Source organism: Dipteris shenzhenensis, chromosome 7 (assembly GCF_047967505.1).
Source record: "Dipteris shenzhenensis isolate YYH24624 ecotype China chromosome 7, Dip_SZ_1.0, whole genome shotgun sequence".
NCBI lineage: Eukaryota > Viridiplantae > Streptophyta > Polypodiopsida > Gleicheniales > Dipteridaceae > Dipteris > Dipteris shenzhenensis.
Genome location: NC_141602.1, coordinates 9,576,343 through 9,594,474, shown reverse-complemented (window position 1 = coordinate 9,594,474; position 18,132 = coordinate 9,576,343). Strand labels below are relative to the sequence as shown.

At 41.3% G+C, this 18,132-nt stretch overlaps 1 protein-coding gene across 1 annotated transcript; it reads right to left on the bottom strand.

Annotated features, from left to right (window-relative positions):
* Positions 1-3,349: 3,349 nt before the first annotated feature.
* HEB2 (condensin-2 complex subunit H2-like protein) lies at positions 3,350-11,092 on the bottom strand. Its single transcript, XM_087377191.1, has 11 exons — positions 10,772-11,092; positions 10,444-10,543; positions 9,860-9,960; positions 9,596-9,738; positions 8,998-9,478; positions 8,713-8,885; positions 8,419-8,604; positions 8,162-8,257; positions 4,645-4,746; positions 4,338-4,505; positions 3,350-4,224 (listed from the first exon to the last, which is right to left on the bottom strand). Exons 1-11 carry the CDS (start codon positions 10,953-10,955, stop codon positions 3,757-3,759), a joined length of 2,202 nt encoding a protein of 733 aa, XP_087233317.1. The 5' UTR covers positions 10,956-11,092; the 3' UTR covers positions 3,350-3,756.
* Positions 11,093-18,132: the final 7,040 nt, after the last annotated feature.

Below are 18,132 nucleotides of genomic sequence, written 5' to 3'. Positions count from 1 at the left end.
TCCTTTCACTTCTCCAATAGTTAGGTGAATCACGGTGACATGGTAAAAACTTGACCACCCCCCACACCCAAGGTAAAGGTAACCTAACCAAGGGATTATCTGCCACGTGGGATAAAACTAGCCACTGTGCTAACCAAGGTTCACCTAACACTAGTTAGAATCTATCTGCCATGTGTAAGGCATGGAGCAAGAGAGAGAAAGAAGTGAGAGAAGAAAAGGAGAGAGAAGCTCTGTGAGGCAAGGTTGACGTATTGTTATAGTTGCTCGTTGCTCTGCGGTGGTGAGTGTTGATCTATGTGTTCGTTTGAGTTGTTGTCATTTGGAGTTGGTGGTGTGAGTCAGCTGTTGGGAGGCACTTATTTGTGAAGCTTGCAGAGTGCTGAAGATGGTGCTGGGCCATGGAGCTTCTCGTGGAGGCATAGATGGATTGCTTTGAGGGTGCTTGCCGTCTCCTTGCCATGCGTAGTCGGGCTGTTGGTCTACCCTTTGTTTGGACCCTTTGTTTGGACTAGAGTCGTTAACAAGGGCTGATGGCACAGATATGGGAGGCGCTTCTATGTGAGCACCGTTTGGAGTCGCTATTGGAGTTTGGTGGTGCAACACGAGTTGTTTTTCGTAGATGGTCGTTGGAGTCGATGGTAAATCCAGTTGCCCGCCATGTGAAGGAGTTGTAGATGGGCTGAGCTTGCAAGTCATTAACATACGTGAGCCGCTTGTTAGAGTTGACGCACGTGTATATGGCGCCATTGAACACATCACGCTGCCTGAAGCTCCTTGTTGTGTGAGTCATTTTGGCACCTATTCAAAGGTTGTCTTGCTAGCTTGGAATCGTCTGTGTGTGCCACGGCTATTGCAGTCGATGTTGCTTGGCTGTGTGAGCTTGTGTGAGTCTTGTTGCATGCGTTTGTGCTATAGGTAAGGCACTTCGAGTAGATAGTTCACTATTGGAGCTTAGGTCGGTAGCTATGGGCTACTCGAATGTGTAGGAGTAGACAGAGTTGAAGATCCTTGTCTTATGGGTCATTGTGGCAGCAGATTTGACTCTGCAGCCTTCTTGTTAGGCTTGCTAGAATTGGCCTTCACTAGAACATAAACCTTACAAGCTCACTAAGAGAATGCAACCTCACTAATCTCTTTCAAGCACAAGGAGAACAGAAATTTCTCATCTAGCCTCACGGAATGAACTTACCTCATCCTAAGACCAAGAAATGAAATCTTTGAACTCTCTCTCATAAGTTGAAAGAGACTCTCCTACTCAAAGAAGATGAACTCTCTCAATCACAGAAGATCTCTCACAATCTCTCAACCTTACAAATTGAAGATGGAGGATGCCTCACATGCAGAGGGCTTATTGCCTTGACAACATGCAAGGGCTTTGGAGCACTATTAGCTTTGATACCATGTTAACAAAAATGAGAGAGGGAGAGAGAGGAGTGAACACAAGATACTAACTGTACACTAACTGTATTCCAAGGAAATAGGAATATATGCATGGACCCCTTAGGGTTAGGGTTAGGGTTTGACCCATAACCCTTATGGTGCAATTTACACACCATTCTCAACAAGGACAACAAAGATGCTCCAAGGTTGTGGCATGAGATATTTGATCATGTATGAACATCAGGATTCATTCTTGACCATGTCCACTAATCAGGCCACAGATCCATTATACTTTGTTTCACTCAGGCATTCATGATCCAATGCCTATGAAGTCACATGTTGCTTCCTCATGTTCATCGATGAATTCCCTTAGATCACATGAATATAGGCAAAGGTAGAGTGTGATATTGAGAAGCAACTAAAGACATGTCAAATGGATAGAGGGAGAAAATTCACATCAACCAAACTCAACATTTATTGTAGAGAGACAAGGAACAGGAGGCAATAGACGATGGCAATGACATGCCAAAAAAATAGGATGGCCAGAGGAAAGAACCAAGTGATTGTTGAGATAGTCTAAGCATGTTGAGAGGAGAGAATCTTCTACTCTGATTATGGGAAAATGTAGTCAAATCAATTGTTCAAATGGTGAACTAAACTACAATGAAGTCAATTGAAGTGGACACCTCTAAAGGCATATACTAAAGAAGCCAGTCATCAAGCATTTCTAGTATTTAATTATGATGCTTGCTTCCATGTCCACAATGAGATGAGTACCATCTCAAATTCAAGGAGCCAAAGTGCATCTTCATTAGAAATAGTGAAGAATATAAGGCATATACATTGTACGATCTATTGACATGCAAGCTACTAATCAACCAAGATGTGGCTTCAAGAGACCAACTCCTAGCATGGTAGAGTATAGTCAAGATTATGTCAAGATTACACTTCAATGAAGAACCAAATCCGATTCTAGTTTCAAAACCGATCCTAGGATCAAGGGATATAGAGTTAGATCTAGATCAAGGCACTAGCAAAAGAGAAGTACCATTGAAGGAGATTTGATGTTTGCTTTGATGCAAGAAGACACTAGAAGACTTCGAGAATGCCAACATCCCAGAGACTAGTTCTGAGGGGGTACCGATGTTGAGGTGACTTCGAAACCTAACAATGGTGAGCTATGGTTTGATGGCTTAGATGAAGTTGATCAAAGGGTTGAGGCCCTTTGAAGGGGCAAAGGATAACCAAGATTGGCTATCCACAATCGAGTGAGTCAACAAGACATTCATATGCTAAGACGTCTATGGTTTCAATCCTCTCCAAGCAACATCCCTTGATCCTCTCAAAGGACAATGTCTAGAAGAGCATAAGTAACATCGCAACCTACAAAACCTTGTGGTCTATTAGGTGGAATGGGCCAAGGATGGCATTCTTGAAGTCAAATAAGTTATATTGACTCTATGCTTGAACAATTGAGATTGTTGGAAACATGCCCATTAGATCAACCATGACATACATAGGCTTGAGAGTTATCATTCTAAGAAACCCTATTTGACAACATGATACCAACATGCTCTCAATCGAACTTATGAGCCAATTTTCAAAAAGGCCATGTGTCCATTGGAATGGAGTTAAGAGAACTTTTAAAAGAAAACAAACCACTTATTTTCACACATAGAAGAGGCAATCAAGAGACCCACAACTCATTCAAACTCTTGTGAATCATGGCCCAAAAAACTGAGAAATTGTATTTATCTTTCCACGTGTGCTTATGAGAGTTAAAACATTGACAACATGTGGAAAGCGCTTTGCAAAGAAGCCTAGAATTAGCACAACATTAAGCAGATAATAGAAGGTAAAAGCTCCACATTAGTTTCTTTCTTTCCACAAAACATTCACCGACTTGGAGAATCATTGTGTTTCAAGATTAATAAGAAACAATTAAGTAATAAATTATACATGTCCTAAGCTCAACTCTTGCTGGAATCCCCATTGCACGTTAATTTACATTCATTAAGAAAGGGCTCTTGAGAAACTTGGACGAGCATTGAAGATGGATGCCCTGATTGCTAAGCCAGACCCTTGTGGACAAGATAGCCTGCTTTGAAACCCTGAAATCTTCCTTTGAAAGAAACATCTTCAGTGCTTAAGCAACCCATCTTCAGAATTCACAGAAAGAACTGAAGAGGAGAGCACAGGTTCATAGTTCCCTGCATGAGCGGTTTGACCTCTGTCCAAATAGAAGACTTTAACCACTGATATTTGTAAAGGGTGTACGAAGAACTCACGCATACAGAGAGGGTTTGTATTGATACAAACTCAGACTTTAAGCATGATGATGTTCACGAACAGATATCCTGATCATCAGCACTCCCACTAGCCTGCAAGCCCCAATTGTACCGACTGATGAGATTTTCGTCGCCTCCTTCTCTTACCCTCAGGAGTAGACCTCGAACTGTTCAGAATTTTGTTAGTTTCACCCAGCTCTAAGTCCAACTCCAACTGTGCTAGCCCACCTGACATTCGTGCTTCACGAGAGTTCTTCCTAGAGGACCATGGGGTAGAAAGGGTTATGTTAGAAGTTTCACCACAAGAGTTAAAAAGCCCCATTATATTTTCGCCCTTAGTTTCCAACGACGACTTCTGTGTGAGCACTTCCTTCCCTTTCTGAGAAGTTTTCCTGGATGAGCTCTTTGCAGACCGAGAAGGAGCACGATAGTGTAGCATCTCCTCATGTCTTTTTCTGCAGCTGAGGAGCTTCACTGAGAAGGAGTTCTGAGCTGTAAAACATATAGGCAAGTTTGTTGTGGTCTTTTTTTCAAGGGAAACGTTGCCATTGTTAACCTGAAAACAAAAGATAATCAGCCTGGAAATAAAGCCCAGCATTAACACAAGATCGTTCTTTCCGTAGATGATTACCAATAAATCCTTAACAAGGACATACAGGACAACCTTACCAGCTGCAATAGTGCAGCAAAAGTTCTCGCCACTTCATGCCTTTCAAACCCTGCTACTATGGATGAGAATGATTTCTCGTGATTTGAATCAGTCTCATCATCTGATCCAGACAGTTTTTCAAGCACTCGTTCACCATATGCATGTATATCGAAAGGAGGATGAGTTTCCTGCATTCCCATCCAGTACGACAGGGCCAAAAAGCGTTCACTCACAAGTCCTACAATGAAACTTCTATCCACATGCGGTCTGTGCAATTGAAACTAAAGCTGCAGAACTCATTATTGGATTTAAGTATTTCCGGCGTACTTGTTTTGCAAGATGTTTCTCAATTTTTTGCTTCCAGTTTGTAACTCTAGTAGCCAGTTCTGTCCACAATGCCGGCTCTGCATTGTTTTTTAAGATCGCATCCTGTAAATTTTGAATTCAAGACTTGTCAAGAATCCACAATAGAAAGACAAGATTTGTACAATAAATTACGCTTACTTTTTAAAATACGTAGACTACTGAAAACAAGTCAGTATTTAAATTTTAGATTTCTCAAAGCCAACATCATTTGAGCAATGTATCTTGATATAACAGAAATGTGCACGAGAACCTTATCAAAGTATACAAGAGAAATGTGCACACAAACGTTACTTGCACTGAAGTTTCTATTAATTCTACCGAACAAGGCCAGCAGTGCAATTGAAACTATAGAAAAACGGTCTAAATTTGTGACTTCTTCGCCAAAGGAACTCTCGTGAAAACACCCTTGACGCCCCCTCGATAAGATACGCAGATAGTGACCCAAGAGAGCCCTAGCCTCTCATGGAAGCATCTTCCACACCCTCAGTCATCTGGATTATTCTTTTTCAAGGACAAACAAGAGATGCACTAAGGGGTTCAGCACTAAAGAATAGAGCAGTTGTGGTTCACATTGTTAGTGTCACTCCACACGACAAGTTCAAGAGTAGTTTCGAGCGACTTGCTGGACACGGCCAAGGTATGGAACCTTTTATAGGCCCACTTGGTTGTATGCTAAGAGCAACTATTGGTCAACGAGTTAGGGTTAGATCGGCCAGTTCAAATCAAAGAATTAGGCTGAGTCAGACAGAAAATGGTTGGTCAGATCTGGTCAGCTACCTTTAGGGATAGAGTGCCTCTATATATACTAGGTCTTCTGATGCCTCATAACTAGCCACTAAAGCCTGCAGTGGATGCACAAGACATGAGGCAACTCGTAAGTGCACACAGTCTTCAATTTTGCAGCCTTTGGTGCAGTAGGTAGGAGTTGCACTTAGATCCCTACACTTTTGTGCATGAACAACCCCATGCTTATAAACTATAGTACAACATTTTTCTACACCAGTTTGCTGTGTATTTCTAGATCTAAGTGTTTACTCATTCACCCACTGTGCACTTACGGTATTGGTAGATCGAAAAGGTAGTGAGATCCTTTACCTTTCAATTTCTATTGTGAAGTTTACCATATTCTTATTGGCCTATTCTTGACACTCCAATGCAAGCAACAAGGTAAACAATTTCAAAAATTAATAACAAATTTGAAGCTGAGCTGGAAGCAATATCTGACAACGTTTAAGAATTCATTATGGAAAATCCATTAATTTTGCAACCTCTTCCAAGTTGGAGAGCAATTGCACAAAAAATAGACAACCAAATTGGCGAAGCTTGAAAGAGAAGCAGCCCTCAAATGCTTTAGAAAAAGTAATGGGGAAGTGATGGATGCAATCCAATAAGTGGTATGAAGGCCTAGAAAACAGCAACGGAGGCATAAAACCACAGAAGGGAAAAGTGTACAAGAAAGAAGAAGAAATTCACTATGACACAACAACTTTAAGAGTTGTACCAACCTCAAGAAGAAACCCCATAACTCCTCAAGAAACTACATGCAATAAATTTCAGAAAGGAAGGACAAACTAGGAAGCCATGTTGATATGTTGATATTCATCAAACAAATGTATCAAATAGAAGGAATTAAAAGCAACAAAAGAAGACCATATCCATAAAAGAAAGAATTGCAGGAGTTGAAGGTCAGCAAGATGATCAAATGAAAAGGAATTCAAGGTTAGCAATGACAAAGCACCATGTATACAAGGCCTTGCAGCGAAGATGCCAAAATGGGGAAGGTGGAAAACAAAAGAAGCGCGTATATACATAGCTGACAAGGAGGCAGAAGAAGACTTCCCACAAGAATGGCAACAAGCTTAATAGATGTTCCATCTTCAACAAGGAGACAGCAAAGAAGCAAAGAACTACATGATGAGTATGGTGAGCAATCTCATAAACGGGAAAAGAAAAAATGGATCCAAATCAAGTTTGATACCTATTACCATGACAACCACATAATTATTAAAGGAAGATAGCAAAGGTGACTAATCACAATTGCAATGTAGTATGTAGAAAGCCTTTGGCGCAGTACCTTGGCATATGGGAGATACATAAAAAGTTGATGTCGCCTAGGCCCCAAGGGTTAAGACAAGCAACTATCAAATATTAGAGGATACTAGTTGCATTCACAAGACATCCAGTGAATGGATCAAAACTAGATAATACACTGTGACACAAGAGGAGAAAACAAGAAGGCGTCCTCTCAACCAAATCTATTTGACCTATTTGTTGGATGACCGAGATTGATGAGATACAAATGTGCACTGGCACAAGGGTTTAAATTGCAAGAACAAGCGTTAAAATTGCAAGATATACTCTTGCTTTGCTACTACGTGCACATGATGTGGTCCTCTTTATAAAAAATGAATCCAAACTACCAATCACTTAGATGCATCAAGTGCATTACTATAACTTCTTAGGTTTGTAGGTAAATATGGACAATTAAACATTATGGTACTAGGAAGATATCAGAAGCAAGCACAATTCACTATCAAGGGAAATGTATCGGATGTACCATGATTACCTAAGCCTTAAAAAATGTCGACACTTCATAGAATGAATGTATGAAATAAAAGCATTCTGCGGGATGAAAGCTCCTTTTAGTTCCCCAAGCAAACACAAAAAAACATGTCTTTGTACTTGGAAATCATAAGATTCCTGTACAATATTGACACAAATATGGATGCCAATTTTGGGCACTAAGGCTTGCCAAAGATACTAAAAGGAGAGGCAAAATGATATGAGAAAGATCCACCATAAAATAATGAAAGATAGCTGAAATGATGCAAAAAAGGTCCACCACAAAATACTGCAAAGAGAGCCAAAATAATGCAAGAAAGATCCACTGTGAAAGGGCTGTAGAACAATGTTCAAATCCCCTACCCCATATTCGTGGCTGAAACAAGATTGCTGCCTTTGGAGGAGAAGCACTATGCCAGCACATCCAATACCTCAACCCACTTGCAAAAATGGTGCAGTGGGCCAAGCAAACTACTTTGATGCAATCGAATTCAAAGCCTGTGGTATAAGGCAAGGTAGAATGATTGACATATTAGATGCCGGGGATATTCCAAACAAACAATTGGCCTATACCAGGTGACACAAAAATTTGGATTAGATGTTGGCAGATGTTTATCTTCAACAAGCATAGAGGCAAAAAGCCGGTTGCACAAATGCATTATTATGGATTATCTAAAGGATTTGTGTTGACGTAAACCTCTTTTATGTAAAGTAGTAGAGTTTGCTACAGTGAAAAAACAGACAGAATTTTGATTATTGAGGTGACCTTCCGATGTCAAGCATATGTTGCACTACCATATAAAGCAGACGAGTACCATTTATTAAAGTCCATAAATTTCATAGAAGCATCATAGCAACTCCTTAAATTATGTCTCTAAAGTTTGTGTGCCTGAACAACTAAACAAAGTTTATTTACCAGATGGGTTCGACAAAGATCCTCAAGACATGATCCTTCATCCAACGTTTTTTCCGGCATGACAAGGTCATTATGTGCAGGATTCTGTCTACTTTGCTGCAGCACATGACCCAAACCAAAAATTAACTTACCTCACTTGCCCCCCACTCTCCAAAAACACGAAGAATAAGTTGCAGTTAGTGTTTGGAAGAGGACTGTAACGATAAGGGAATGTAAGGAAAAGAGAAGATAAAGCATTTTAATAACATGATGTCCACCTGGCTGGGATTGTGTATTCCATAATTCTCCATGAATTCAGGCTCATAAATATTTGTTGGCTCATCAGCAGCATCCCACCTCCCATCATCAGAGTCCAACTCATCATTACCAGGACCGTTAGTGTCATCAGAGCTCCACCCAGCATCCAAAAAGGAACCTCCATTTTCAAGAAATGAGCTCCTGAGCTGATGATTCAGCAAAAGAAATATCAGCAGTCAAAGGCCTGGTTCCATAGAGCATCCAAACAGAAATAGTGTAATCCTTGAGCTGAAGGTCATTCAATCGTGTGGCACCTTTTCATACATAGGAGAACACTCCTCTGATTGTTTTGAATGCTGCACCTCCCTTTCTAAGCATTCCAGGGCTTGCCAAACCTTCGTCGGCTCTGAAAATGTTGACCCATTCACTGTTGCCTCCACAAAAGGATCACCAACTCTTTTCACCCTTTTTTTCCTGATTGTTCTGCCTGGCACATACATAGTAACACAATCAAAGGCAGCTCACTGGCCTAATTTTCACACTAGCCATGACAAAGCCAGTTTAGCATGCTACAGAAAAAATAAAAGGTGTAAATTTACCCCGTTTATAAGGTACTATAGGCAATGTTCCAGGTTCATGTGGGTTCAAAGGTGCCCAAGGGTCAGCATCGTCATCTTCTTGTTCATCACCTTCAGGACCTCCGTCCAGATTGTCTGCACCCTCATTTTCAGCTTCTTTGTGAAGAGAGCAGGTGCTGCTATCCTTCATGCCTCTGTCATTAGCTTGATCTCCTTTACCCCATGTTTCCCCACCTCCAACATTGTCATGCCAGTCATCCACAACATCGTCATAACCTTTTCTTTGAGAAGTCCCACAAACATCAGCATCATGAGCTGTAGCAGGTTTGCGGTTGAGTGTGGCAACAGCACTTCTGGGAGTTCTGCGCCTTGCAGAACTTGGGGGGAGAGCTGGATTTTCCTCCCTTTGTTTCCTTTCATTGGTCCTCCAATACTCATCGACAAACTTGGCATCACAAGGATCCAGAAGCAAAAAATCCCTGTGAAAACTACTGGTTGAGATCTGCAACACCACATAACCCAACATAAAGCTAGGAAAATGATGCAATTGGATTTTGTTCTGGCCCTGCAAAATTCCTCCTTCAAACCTAGCTCATATCAAAATGCAATGTCGCCCTACCTGATAAGAAGCCAGCTCCCCTGCATCTCCAGAGATATCAAGATTCTCTCCTTCGGCAACAATCAAGCATGCTGGTGGTTTTACAGCAGGTGTGATACAACTAGGCCCATTCTCTTCATCAATGATATCAATGTTTGCCTCTTCTGCAAATTGGCACAAAAGATGCAACCCAAAAGTAGAAGTGTGAAGAATAAGGATTTATTGCAAGATGAAACAGCATTCCTCAGCAATATGACAATAAATTCACCGTGACAATAAATTCACCTGGAACATCATCAAGATTGAGAAAATCTTCCTCTTGATCTTCAACAATATCTGCATCTTTTCCATTTGGTTGTATAGAAGTTTTATCCTGCTGAGCTTGCCTGTTTGGGTAACTTCATTTTAGCTATGTGTTTATATGTTTTCCAAAATATCACCATGTCACTCGTGCACAATCTATGACCTAGAGACAGTGATTTTTGTGAATATGATTACCAGCACAAGACTGAGTGTATACTGGAGAGAAATGAACTCGTATACACGACTACACAAAAACCTTGCACCAAGCAAAGCATCATGTTTACCAAACGGGAAAATACCTCCTCAGACCAATTTACCACTCAATTTTTATTGTAGTTGCTTTCCAGACAAGCACATTTGGCAAAGCTAGCACTCTCACTGCTATAAAAAAAGCCTAAGGTCACTGCTATAAAAAAAGCCTAAGGTCACAATAATTGACCCACTTGATTGTTACAGAGCACGTAAGACACTTTTCTCCCTTGCATTTGGGAACCCCTTTGCTGGTATGAAGATGCGACAGCACAAAGCATTGAAGTCACCAAAAAAGAAGGGCAAGGTCGACTTACTTTTTCTGTGCAATGAAATCCAAAGCTTGTAACACCAGCACGTACAGGTATTCTACCTTTCGGCTGTAAATTTGAATGGAACCTTGTATTAGAAGGGCGGCTGCATTCCATGCAAAGTGTGTCAATCCATGAAAAGTTGTAAAAATTTGTTTGCAAACTCCACGAGCACGCAGAAATTCTGCACACTGTAGTACAATAACCCCAATTCTCTTAGAGCAGCAGGTTTGAGTAGACTTTTGTGCTTCACTCCATCAAGCCACGTTCTTTTATCAATCGACCAGACTGACTCGGCAAAGCGAGTAGAAACACGAACGTCTAAAATGCATACCTTCCGCAAAATTGAAAGAATCGTGGCCCTCATCGGGAAGCGAAACCAAGGATAGCTCAGCCAGATAGTTTTCGAGCTCCCGAGCCACATTCACCGCCCAGTTTGCTGCCAAGTCCCGATTTGGCTGCAGCAGATGTGCAAACCGAGGCTCTCGCTCGTCACTCTCGTGTTCCCTACCTGTCATCTTATGCAGAAGGGTGTGAAGCAAGGTCTGGAGAGAAGATCATGTGGAGGCTATTCTATGGCGAAATCCAATTTTGATTTGAGCAAAATGCACACGTCCAAGTGCTCCAAAATGAGGGTGATACCCCTCGAGCTCAAAATGACGGAAGGCCATGAGGAGCTTGTTTTCTACATTTCAAATTAATGTCTTCCCGCTCAAACTGTTGACCGGCACAATGGGTTGCTCTCCCGGTCATCCTTACTCTTTTGGTATAGTAAGCCCTTCTAGGAACCCACCTTGGTCCCGCAAGAGCCATGGTTTATTTGTATAAAGTAGTGGTCCCAGCGCTCAACATGATCGTACCTAGTTCCTAGTCTCAACTGACTCGAAAACAGCAACAAATCCATCTTTTGCGGTCAAACCCAGTGGTGTGTATTGAATCAACAGTAGCAGTGGTAGTAACATCATAAAAGTGTCCAGTAGGACCAGGTGAATAGACATCTCATCCAAAACCTGTAGCTGAGCAAGTAGCACCACAACAAGTCTCTGAGTTTGGGAGGAAGGGACAGAAACAGCAAAAGGTAACTGAGTGGAGAGGCTAGCACAGGGAACCTGAGTGCAAGAGCCAAAAGTAGAAGGAGGTAACTGAGTTGAGGGATCCACATCAACAGAGGGAGACTGAGTGAAGAGGCCAACCAAATGAGGATGTAGAGAGGGGTCAACAGTAACAGAGGGAAACTGGGTTGAAGGGGCAGCAAAGGGGTTCTGAGTACAAGGACCAGCAATAGAAGGAACCTGGGCTGAGGGGCCAATAAAAGTAGAGGGAACTTGAGTGAAGAGGCCATTAGAAGGATGAGTGGAAGGGCCAGTACTAGAAGAGGGAGTCTAAGTTGAAGGACCAGCTGTGATAGTTCTCCTTTGCATATGCCATGAAGTTAGGCAGCTTGACATATTCATCAGAGATAAAGCAATGGCGTTTATGTCTTGATATATCTACATTCAACCTTGAGGGTTCAAGCTTGTAGGCACTAATGAAGAAATCAAGACGTCTTTTCTCCCATCCCACCATGAAGCAAACAAAGCATCAGTACAAAGGTCGTTATGATTAACTGAAAATTATCTCTAGAGATCCAAATGAACCAAAGAGCATGAGCTCTTATTTGGAACCAAGGCTCATGCCTTACTTTGCATGCCTCACCTAGTAGAACAACTTTCCAATTCAGAGGTTCTCCACACTCAATCTGAATAAATTTCCAAACTCTTCTGGCATGAGGGCAAGCAACAAATAAATGAAAAATATCCTCCATAGAGGCCACACATATCAGACACTTGCCATCTCCCTTTCATATTATGAGTCCTCTAGCATTAGTCCAAATTGCTTTATGGAGAATAAGCCAACTAAGGCATGACATCTTCTCAGGAACACTTTTAACCCATATTCTGTGGAACCTGGCATACCACATAGCTCTATCATCTTTCAAATTCCATTTGACATTGAGGGTTCTAAAGAGATCATCCATGTCAACATAGTAGGAGTTGGTATTGGAAGTAAGGAGGAGCATCCTACCCAACTGAATTCTTTATGCAAGCACAGGATAGAGCCTCCTTTCCAACTAATTTCTCCCTTCCATAAGTCCAAACTCCCCATGACCAATCCCTGATTTTGATTGGTGAGGGAAAATTCCCTTCTGATTTCCTGCCATGTCTTCCATCTGAAGAATTCTCCATTCCACAACTGCCCCTAAGATTGAATCCTCTTCTTAAAAAGACCAACTACCACAGTAGAGTGTTCATCTATCAATGTGCAGCTTCTGAATATTGTTGACACCCAAATTGAGTCAATGGCCATGAAGGCCCCTTTACCAAAGAATTGTAGAAAGGCTTTAACATCTTCAAAGGCACCCTAAATAGACTTCCATAGAGGGTTGCCCTTGGCCTTGCAAGGTTCAGGGTTGAAAATAGCTGAAGTAAGAGGATAATTTCCCATTTGGGAGCCCTACAGCATCTGATATGTCTCATATTTCTCATTAATAACTGAGCCCAGTCATCATCTAGATGTAATAGAGCTTCGATAATCCATGTAGCTGATAGTTTTTTGGTAGCAGTTGAAATATCTATTACACCTAGCCCCACTTCTTCCTTGGGCTTGATATAGTAACTCCATCTTACTTTAGAAATCTTCTTATTTCCTCCCCACAAAAATGATCTGCACAATCTGATAAACCTGTCAAGACCTGTTTTAGATGGAGACCAGCAAGAAAGATAAAAAATAGCTATGGGGTAAAGACAATTATTAATAATCTCCTTCCAGCCAGGTTTGCTTGGAAGCTTCTCCGCTTATCCAACTTTTTTTGAAACCTATCCAAGATTTGCTTCATTGTGACATCAAAACCCATTGGAATGGCCAAAAGTCTTAAAATTGTGCCCTTTTGTATTTTGAGACATCCCAACTACTGAAGAATCCCTAGTTCCTTGCCACTGAGAGTATCATACCATGTTTTGGAGTGGTTAATTGAAGATCTTGAAGCTTTATAGAAAGCATCAAGGGAATCCATCACACAACTAACATCCTGATCAGTATTTCTAGGGGTCAATGTAGTGTTATCTACAAACTCTTGATAGACCAGCTATTTACCATTTATAAGTTCAATCCCTAAGAGACTTCCCACTTGGATTTGGCTTCTAACGAGCGAACCAAGGGCATCTGCTACTATAGCAAACAAAAGAGGAGCCAAGGGGCACCCTTGTCTGATTGATATTTTCAAGAAAAAGGGATCACTCATCTTCCCATTGACACTAACCTTAGCTGAGGCATTGGTGAGAAGAAGCTTGACATTTAACACAAAGGAAGGACACAGACCCATGTTTTATAAAGATTGGATTATGAAATCCCATTCCATTCTATCATAAGCTTTGTCAAAGTCTACTTTAAGAAAGCATATATCCTGTTTAGTTTCTTTAGCATAGTCACACCCTTCCCAGATGTTAATTATGGCTTCAAGAAGGTGACGTTCTATAATGAACCCCTTTTTCTAAGAGAGAATCCACTCTTTCATCTTGCCTTGTACCCTAAGAGCAAGAGCTTTTACAAAAATCTTGTAACTGCAGTTTAGCATTGTTAAAGGTCTCCAATTTTTAAGTTCATCCTTGGGGCCCCCTTTTGGGATTAGTTTGATAATGCCCCCATTGATATGTAGGGCGAGAGCCCCTTTCACTAAACTTTCTTGCCATAGTAGTAAAAGATAAGGGCCAACTAGTCCAATAAAAGACCTATAAAACTCAACAGGTAGCCCATCCTCACCAGGTGTGTAAAAGGACTCTCCAAATAGGGAAGATCAAATTGTTTGATAGCTTTCTCTCTTATAATTTGGAATAACTGTCTAGCTCTGTGGATGTCCTCATTTGGAGTGATTGCAGTGGACACTAAATTATGAAAATGTTGTTGAATAAACTCTATATTCTCTTCTCTAGTTACAGAGTAAGATCCATTTACTCTTTTAAGAAGAGGGATTTCTTGCTGAATTCTCTTTCTTTGGATTAGTTTAAACGTTTCCTTAGTGGGTTTATCTATCCTCGCTGCCCACCAATCTCTGAAGTAAATCTTGGAGTCATTTAATCTGATCTGTTCGTGCTTCCTGAGGTCCTTTTTAGCAATAACCAAGTCTTTTTAGGCATCTATATCTCCAATTCTAGCTTTTTACTCTAAACCTTTAATATTGGTATGTATTCTATCCATTCTCTGAGCCCTAATCTTAGCTCTTCTCTTTCTAGCTATTTTTTGAATGATTTGAGTATCATGAACAGCCATAACCCAAGCTTTTGAAGCTGAGGTGTGTTTGGAAAAAGCATTTTGCCAAGCCTTACCAATTAGAGTTTGAACACTCTTCAACAAGAAGAGCTTTGGGTCAATTTTTAACCAAGAACCCCTCTCCCCATACCCAAAGTCACATCTAAGTGAGATAGGTTTATGGTCTAATAAACTTAGAGAAGAGAAAGTTTCTAGTTTGAAAGATAAGTGACTGTTCAATAGACCCTGAGAGACATAGAACCTGTTTAATCTGGCCTCCCTTCTATTGTCACCTACTTGACTATTGCACCAAGTGAAATTGCCACCAGTTGTTCCCACATCCACCCATTGCCAGTGCTCCTTGCACTTCAGTAATTCAGTATCTTTGATGCATGTCCCCTTTTCAAGCCACCTATCTACCTTGCATTCCACCATATTAAAATCCCCCATGGTAGTATAGTTACCATCTACACATTGTAAAGATTCCAGTACAGTTACCATCTACACATTGTAAGGATTCCCATAATCCTTTTCTTTCCACTGCTGAATTAGGGGCATAGAGAGAAATGATTGAGAAATTAATTTTCTTCATGAAACACTTCAACATTACCCATCTGTTGTGGTCATCTAAAATGACTTGTGAGATACCATCCTTGTAACGAGATAAAATCCCAATGGTTGTACCACCTTTACCCTCCTCATGTGAAGTATAATACCAAACTCTCCTTTTATCTATAGTTTTTAGTCTATCTTTTCTAGAGTATCCCTACACTCTTTTGACCACCCAGTTTCAATCACCATAATATTGTCCTCTTGACTGATTTTTTTACTATTCTCTAAGGTCTCTTCTTTATCTATGAGAGGTTCAAAAGAATTTTTATTTGCTACTTCTGGCACACTATGGTCCTTGTCCTTCCCACTGTCTCTGATGATATTCTGATCTCCATGCTGATTGCTCACTGGAGGGTTTTGAGCTTTAGGAACCCACCTTTCAGTAGGGGTAGCTTGCTTGACAGTAGGGGGTTCAGTTTCCTTAACCTTGCCCTTCTTTAAGGGACAAATTTTGACCACATGAGTGGAGAGACCACATAAAAAGCAAGAGTGGGGGAGGTTCTTATATGTCTGAGGCTGCTCCCTATAAATACTACCATTTCTATTGAGAATAGTAAGAGTCTTGGGCATCTCCTCAGCTATATCCATCTTAATGTAGATCTGGGGATTACCTCTGGGGTTAATAAAACTTTCATGCTCTACACCTAGCACTTCTCCCAATCCACAACAAAGAAAGGGAAGGTGATTGCACAAAAACAAAGGTAAATCAAGGAGTTCCACCCACACAAGAATTCTAGTAGATCTAGGGGTATCAGGAGAAAACTCTTTAGTCCACCACTCCAAATAAAGAGGTTGATTTCTAATGGTCCACATACCATGTTGCATAGCTCTAGCAGCCATCTCACGTTTTTCAAAAAAAAAGACAAAGAAGTGCTTCTTTAAGAATATCACATTCAGGACATTCATACCCTTTCTAACCTAGTTTGTTTTGATCCAAGACTCAGATCCAGGACTTAATAAAGGCTAGAGGGGGTCTAACTCTAGGCAAAAAGCCAACTAGAGCATGTGTTCTCAACCGTATCATAGCGTCATGCAACAAAGAGTCGTCTAGGAAGGCCATTACTATTTTACCTATTCCAATTGCTTGACCCTCTCCATCAAGTTATTATGTTCTACCAGCATCTTGTTGTGGAGCATGTTTGGGTTTTGAGATTGTCAGTGGCATGATACCTTCAGCTTTCTCCTTGCCAAACGTGGAGACCTCGACTCTTATAGAGTTTACTCAGAATAGAGGCAATGTGTTCGTTCGTCTTTGCTTGGTGTATCTCCACTGACTGTGGGAGGTCCAGTTCTATACGAGTCTGTTCCACTTGCAAGGGCCTTTATCACCACATTTTTTTCCTCCACTAGTTGAAGCAGCTGCCCTTCCAAGGGCTCCTGTGAGAGCTCGGTCTTCACTGTTTCTTCCACTCTCATCTCTGTGTTGGGGAGAAGAAGTTGCGCTGGCTTTGAATACCTCTCTTGCGACCACGGGCCCATCTGAACCATAAGAGCTAGGAGCAAAATGTGATCTTGGGGGGAAGCTAAAGAAGCCCACCCATGGCTAAAGAAGCTACATGCGCATAAGAGGGGAGCATAACGCCTCCTCCTCGACCTCCATGGGTGCTGGAATAAGCTCCATATCTCGGTGGGGGGCTAGAACGTTCCTCCAAGAGGCTTGGCAACAAGGCAGGGAAACGAAGCTCGTCAACAAAATCTAAGTCCTCTAGCAGACGAAAAGGTGCACGATCCACAAAAGCTTGTGGAAGCTCAGTCAGGAAGTTAGGTGACACATGTAAATGGAAAGGGACATCGAAAGGAATGTCGAGAGGATTGATGGGAGATGAGGAGTGAGGTGGCCAGAGTGGACATCACCCTCGAAAGCTCCACCTCTATCTCCATCACCATCATCCTTAGTCTCCATCTCCTCCACCGGCGACAAGCACCCACTATTTTGCTTGGATGGCCATGGACTTCTTGGAGAGTTGAAAGGCATTCAAGCATCTGAAGAAGCAGTCTTTGGAGATAGATGCTGACTTTGCTAAGTGAGTTCATAGGAAAGAGGCAGAGCATGGGTAGAAAAAATGGCTCGCACCCGAGCTACAAGAAGTAGCGTTAAGAGGAAGATATACACGCCATGCAAATATGTATGCATTGGGATGGATCATTGTTGAGATGATTCAATTTTTTGAAGATGCCTAAAGTTACCTTGAGGATTATCATAAAATGCCTCCTTCTCATGTCATTAATGCCATTAAGCGTCATGCAAAAGAAAAAATGATGCATCGCATTCACAATCAGAGAAAGCCAGCTGTGTAGAGACCAGTGATATCTTAAAGAGAGTAAAATGTGAGGGAGAATTGGCTATGAGGCCTATGGAAGAGATGAGCCTTGCACTTAGGCTTGCAACATGAGCCACATTTTTTGTTTTTGTAATATTTTTGGGACCCCATGTGTCAAACTTATTGTAATGAAATTATTGTTCAAAAACAAAATTTAATTTGTACCATCCAACGTAAATAAAGATTGTAACATGTACATTTTGTTATAACTTATTTTGCATAGCATATGTAGCAATTTGCATCTTGCATGGGATATGTAACATCTTTATCTTGCATCGAGCATATTGCATGTGGCATTTGCATCTTGCGTCCTACGTCACACATCGGTGCCTCACAAACGTTGAATTTGATGCATGCAGACCTTGCATATTGTCGTACAACGAGCATTCATGTGCACTTCGCTCTCTGTTGTCACACGCAATATTGTCATGTGAGAATGTCACAAGGAGAGGATTCTCCTCCTCCGCCTAGGGAAGAG